The sequence below is a fragment of the Centruroides sculpturatus genome, unplaced genomic scaffold, assembly GCF_000671375.1.
Source record: "Centruroides sculpturatus isolate CEXI.00-Female unplaced genomic scaffold, Cexi_2.0 scaffold763, whole genome shotgun sequence".
Classification (NCBI taxonomy): Eukaryota; Metazoa; Arthropoda; class Arachnida; order Scorpiones; family Buthidae; genus Centruroides; species Centruroides sculpturatus.
The window spans coordinates 306,942-313,543 of NW_019385963.1; the positions used below are offsets into that span (position 1 = coordinate 306,942).

Below are 6,602 nucleotides of genomic sequence, written 5' to 3' on the forward strand. Positions count from 1 at the left end.
TTTTGCTTTTATTATTTGGTAAAAATTAAATAAAACATTGATCAGAGCAGATTATCAAGTAAAAGAAAATTGTTTGTTTAATTATTCAGATATGAATATAACCAGGGCTGTGGAGTTGTTAAAAAATCTACTTGACTCCACCTTACCATCCAACTCTGACTCCGACCAAGGGTGGACTTGTTACCATAATAGGCCCAGGANAAAATCAAAAGTCAGCCATTAAAAAAACTTCTATTAACAAAAGCGCAATTTAAATAGGTTAATACATTTTTTGTTACGGAAAAATCAACAAAATTTCGCGTTTATTTAAATAAAAGTTAACTTAATACGTCACAGCACCCCTACCTAGACGAACCAACCAATAGTAAAGTGGTATGTACCACATTCCACTTCACCGAACCAATAGAGTGGCGCACGTGAAAATCCACGATTTACTGTCGCAAACAGTCGTCGAGAAAATCGTAGTAAAGAAAGTTGTGATGAAAATAATCAATTGGCTACAAAATTCGTACAATCGATCATAAATGTGATCGATCGCGGGTAAATGTAAATCGGGCTTCCAATCAGAGATGTGAAACGAAGACTAGAAAGTGTCAACATTAACTGTTCAGTGACCTTTAAGTTAGTAGTTGGAGAGGAGTGTTTGCCTATATCATGGCCGTGGAACTTATACGCCGTGGTCTGCCAAAACCTTGGTCATTTGCCGTGACGAGAGACGGAAGAATATTTTTCATTAAGTAAGTATAATATACTTTAAAATCTTTTTTAAGTATTATACTAGAAATCGTAAAAACAAAAGTTGAAAAAAATTCGTTTCTCCATTGTTTAGTGATGAAATGAGGACCACAACATGGCTTCATCCAGTTACGGGAGAACCTGTATGTACAGGAAATACTATTTTGCCCAGTAAGTTACAGATTTTTTTATTTTATTTTGTTTGCTACAATGCGTTCTTATCATTAACATTTTTTAAAAATTGTACTGGTAGTTTTGTTGTCTGTTACGTCATCAATTGTGAATTCGTTTGCTGTAGTGCGCCCTCCTGCGATAATCATGTACAAGCACGTGTTTTTTTCTTTTTTTAAATATGTAATTAAGGCAAAATTTGTTTCTCTTTTGTTTATTTTTGGATCGAAAATTTAAAAATCTAATTTAGCATTTTAATTGAAAAATAATGTTTACTTATGACTACTTAGTTACACAAATTATATTTATTTTATTTTTTATCTTGAACTTAAATTATTATTATTTTTTCTTTCCATAGGAAATGGATGTTACGTTTACTATTTTTCGGTTAGTTTTCATTCTAAATAAATAAAAAATGAAACTGTTCAGTTAAAGCAATTTAAGACTGTATTTTAATGTTTATATATATTAATATACGTACCGTGAATTACTTTAAATAATCAATTTAGTAGAACTGTGTAAAATATTCGGGTAAAAAGTAACTGTTACAGGGTTGCTAATTGCTGTAGAAGTCGTATTCATATCTTAATTATTTACAAACTCGTTCAATATACAAATTCGATACACGTTTCGTATTCAAAATTGCACATAGGAACAGTTAACCGACTTTTGGACCACCCTTTATATGATGTAATTACATTTTAAGCTTGCATCACTGCACGAGAGATAGAGAGGTTGTTTAAATTAATGTTTTTGACCTTTTACATTCAGTAAGCAGTTTTTTTCCACAACTGCTGACTGTTTTAACACGAAGTAATCATTCAGATAATCTGTAACAATGAAACTTTCACTGATATTTTTAATTTTCGAAGGTCAAATTCTGATTTTTGTATAATAAATAGGCGTGGAGATCAGAGATTTGAATGCATAGTTTATTTTTTTTTAAAGCTGTGAAACGAAATGGCATCGTTCCAATTCTTCATTTACAGTTTAAATCTGCCGGTTTGAATGTTTTTTATTAATTAAATAAGCGTTTACACGCATCCACCTCTCGATTTCATGGCGCATAACTGTTAAATGCTTCGTATTTAAGTGTTGGAAATTTTTAGGAACTTCAGTACAAGACAGAACTTGAATGATCATTCAAGTTTTAATTAATGCATTTAATTGCCGCCATCATAATTTGTTTTATTTCCTAATCGGTGCCTCATCCAAGTGTTCTTGTGGGAAACGAGGAAAACGTTTTAAACTCGGTCAACGAACGAAAAACGAACAGGAATTTGGTCTTGACGTGTACAATGGTAGTGTTTTTAACCAAAAAATAAATAAATAGTCAAACAAAATTAATAAGGTAGTGGTTTTTTAGGATTTGTTGCATTTGTATTTCGTACTGGAAAGTTTGTTTCGTGGAATTTATTTACTGTATATAAAAAATAAAGCAAATGCCAAAATGATTGCATATTTAGATATGCAAAGAGATTAAATTATATATATATAAAATTATNGCAATTCTATGAACTTTAAACAAGACGCTATTTTTCTTGATGTGGTAAATAAAAACTGTAATATAATCCATCATGCATAACTATCTTTAATAATGATGAATGTGTAAAACAGAATGCACATCTAACAACAGAACCATCTGTTTTGTTTAATAAAAATTAATATAATATTAAGTCTGTATAGCATATAAAAATGAGCATGTTTATGTTACAGCCATATTTAAACAAAATCCAGGATTAAAAATTATTTATTAAATATAGTTTTAAGTATATTTACATATATTTTTTCCTCCTACAGTTTTATTATGTTAAATAAATTTTTAAATGGAAAAAATATATATTATTGAAAATCTATGAATTAAATAACATAAAATTTAAAAAATAGCTTTAATTCAAAAAATCAATACATTTTAAAAGATTTTTTTAACCTAAAAAATATAGTAACTTCTTGAATTAGAACTTTATTTTGTCCAGTTTAAAGATACTGGTGATGTAATTTAAGTTTCCTTATGAAAATCTTATAATTAATTAACATATGGCAGTCTTGTCAACCATATGTGATGTGTATGAATATGTAACTGGAAAGAATTTAACACATTAATACTATAAATATAGTATATTAAATCTTATTCAGTTTTTAAGAGGCTCAAAACAGATTCAAGAGTGATAATTATAAGGAAAGATAATATGTAGACAATCTTGTTAAACATTCGATTTTTTTCGATAGAACTGTCTTCTAAGTTGTATTTCATTAGTCAAGCCACACGACACGGATCATCGTTGACTTGTTTTTTATGTTCAAACACTTCAGCCCTCTCGGAAAGAAAGATGACTGTCGTCATTCATGACTGACATTGCAGCAAATGAGACGTAAGTCGAACAAGCAAAATAAGGACATGTTGACTTTCTACCGGAAAGACGATACTTACGTAATGAAAGTTTTAATCCTCATAAATAAAAATTAAATCTTAGTTTGTTTATAATAAGAAAGATAACCTTTTGCCTCATCTTTCTGTGTGCGACGTTTCAACATCACAACATCATCACCATAAAAAAATAATATATATATATATATATTCTATTGCGCTCTGAAAATAATTTTAGCGGACTTTATCGGGGAAAAAATCAGCATAATTCCTTTGTATTCTCTCAAATCAGCTAGAAGAGAGTAAATTAATGACCGGAAATGAGCAAACATTGTCTAGTGAAGTCGCAAATGTACTGTACGTGATGCGATTGTATGACGGATTGATTGCCGTTGTTACTGAACGTCGAAAGATTTTTTCCTGATTATGACCTTGAATTGTCGTTTTTATTTGACCCGTAGTTTGTCTAATGTATGAGAAAACACTAGAGGAATAGTTGTCTCAGACAGGTGCTTTCGTTTATTCTGTTCTAAATATTTTCGTTCGTGTTATTCTAGTATCGAGGTCGACACGTTGCGTTCCTATATCGTTTCCTCTTCTTCCTTATAAATATTTGATGTTAAATAAATAAACCAATGTTATATATTGCACGAAGCATTACATACTGTATACATTTACAGAATGTAGAAAGGATTGTTGTTTCATCCCGCAAGAATTAAAAACGTATCAGTGTACAAAATGATTTTGTTATATATTTATTTATTAACTAAAGAACACACTATAATACAGTCGAGCCTCCAATAAAGGCCACATCTAAATTTTTCAGAATATTTTAAACAAAAATTCGTACAAAATGGCCTCAAAACTATGGCCAATTTTTGTTTCTGTCAGTGGTCGTTCAGAGGTTTATAGATTCATAAAATAAAGTTTTCTATTTTGATGTTGACAATTACTAAAAGCTGATTATTAATTAAGACACATTCTGCATATATACATAGAACTCAAAGTACTGTACAGTACATATTAGAACATTAATGTCCTTATATAAAGTTTAAAAAACTTATATATTTTAATTTACTAAATTTAAAGAAATATTAACTTTTTAAATGTTTAGATTTATTTTTTATAAATACTAAAGAATCATTTTATTCAAATTACTTTGAAATGAAATAGTTGTACTATTCAGACATTTTATGTCATTTCTGGCATATTGTATTTATCTTTCTGTTTTTAAATTAGGATTTCATTGGTTTTTTAATACAAAGCATAATGACAGGTCTATTTATATATGACTTTTATTATTTCAACTTTCTAGGAAATATTTTTTGGGCTTGAGTTAATGGAGTTTGTAAAATCCCATTTACCTGTACATGGTCCATTGAAGCTTATATATACCACTGGTTTGGAAATTTTTTACTTTCCAAATGACCTTGCATTTAAAATATAGTTTAGTCATCTAAAAATGACAATAGAAAATTTTTACTTTCTTTTAAGTTTTTCCTGGAAAATGTTGTTAAAGCTCATAAAATATAATGCAATTCTTTTAAAATGCTTGATCATTTCTACCAAATAAATCAAAATAAACTTATTATATTCTTTTGATTTATCAGTTTAATTTGACTTATTAAAGATTTATGATTTTAACTTGATTAAGAAACTTTAAAAAATGTATTTATATTTAAACTGATACAGCAATGATTTGAATGTATAATATAATTTAAATGGCAAACTATTCTGAAAAGCATCAGTATTCTAATATTTTTAAAATTTAAACTGAAAATTTCATTAAAAATATAGTCAAAATTTCTTTAAGTCAATATATTACTCATCATTAAAAATAATGCAATTATTGTTTATAAATTACATTTTAAATACATAGTATAAAATAGATTTATATTAGATATACAAATTCAATAATAAATAATTTTATACATAACTATTTTAATAATAAATTTTTGAATATTTTAAAAAAGAAAATATAGTTAAAATTGTAATTTTTATGAAAAGTGTGTATAATTAAGTAAATTTGTAATTTAAGTAGTTTTTGAAGTATTTAGATTGATAGTCAGATGGCTGAGGCAGTTAGGGTGTCAATCTATTACTTTGGGAGACCTGAGATCAAATTCAGGAAGTTAAAAAACCTTCAGGAATTTTTTCATAAGCTGTTTGTCGAGATGTCAGGCCTGTCCCTCACCATCCAGTCAATTCTGTTATGGGCTTAGCTGAACCATGATGGATATAAAAAGGCCTTCTTGGTGTTCAGGGAGGAAATAGTGAAAAATAAAATTAATAAAAAGTGAAATTAAATATATAAAGACAAAAACCTATTCCAGCAACTATTTTTAATTTATCTAACACTTTTGGCTATCTATATAGCCTTCCTCAGGATCAAACACTTTTGAATAGAATTCTTTAAAGTTTAAATATTATATTCTAAACAAGAATTATTTAAATACATAAAATTGATAAATTGAGAATACAAGTGAAACTGAATATTTATATATATTAAATAGGGTTAATGATATTAAATTCTTAATTTGCTATAATATATTATTATTGCATTCATTTTTTTAATCTACTGTGTATAATTTTTAATATTTTAATTATAATTAAATATATCTGTGTAAATTTTAATGTGATAAATCATTTTTTATTGGAATTAAATATTTAATAATTAATTAATTATTCTGCCATCATTATAACTGCAATATGAAGATTAATTATCATTAAACAAAGAATAAAATAATTGATAGAAAAATTTTTTATCAATTATTATATTTTATGCTTTTAAAATATGAAATAGTAATATAAATTTTTGGCTTATTTCATTGAGCATTTGCTAAACTTTTTATAAACATATTTAAAAAACTTGTTTGGAGAGCCTCCAAGTTATGAAGTTACTGATGTTAGAGATGAATAGTATATAATTTTTTTTGCCAAGAATGTGATAAATGAAAAGTACCTGTTTCAAATTTTAAAAAATTTGCTGATTCAAAATATTAAACATTATATTAATTTCAGTCACAGCCAATATAAAATAACTTTGTAAGTTGAAATAGAATTTTTAGTCTAAGACTATCTAAAGATGAAGCTTATTAATTATTCATTTCATATCAACATTTTAACTCTTATTTAATCATTTCAAGCACTAATTTCAAATTTCACTTTCTTTGATCTAGTCTTTAAATTAAATTAATACATAAAATATATGTATTATGAAAGTTATAAAGACAGAAAATATTAAATTAAAAATAAATTTAAAAATATATATATCCATTATTATTATTATTATTATTATTATTATTATTATTATTAATTTGGAGGTGAA

The 6,602-nt window shown here is 26.6% G+C and overlaps 1 protein-coding gene across 1 annotated transcript in view; it reads left to right on the forward strand.

Moving 5' to 3' along the window:
• Nucleotides 1-274: 274 nt before the first annotated feature.
• LOC111612830 overlaps nucleotides 275-6,602 on the forward strand; it is a 115,320-nt gene continuing 108,992 nt past the window's right edge. Inside the window, exons 1-2 of the mRNA XM_023354087.1 lie at nucleotides 275-737; nucleotides 830-906. Coding sequence (XP_023209855.1) covers nucleotides 655-737; nucleotides 830-906 — 160 coding nt within the window. The 5' untranslated portion in view covers nucleotides 275-654. The remainder of the gene's footprint in view (nucleotides 738-829; nucleotides 907-6,602) is intronic.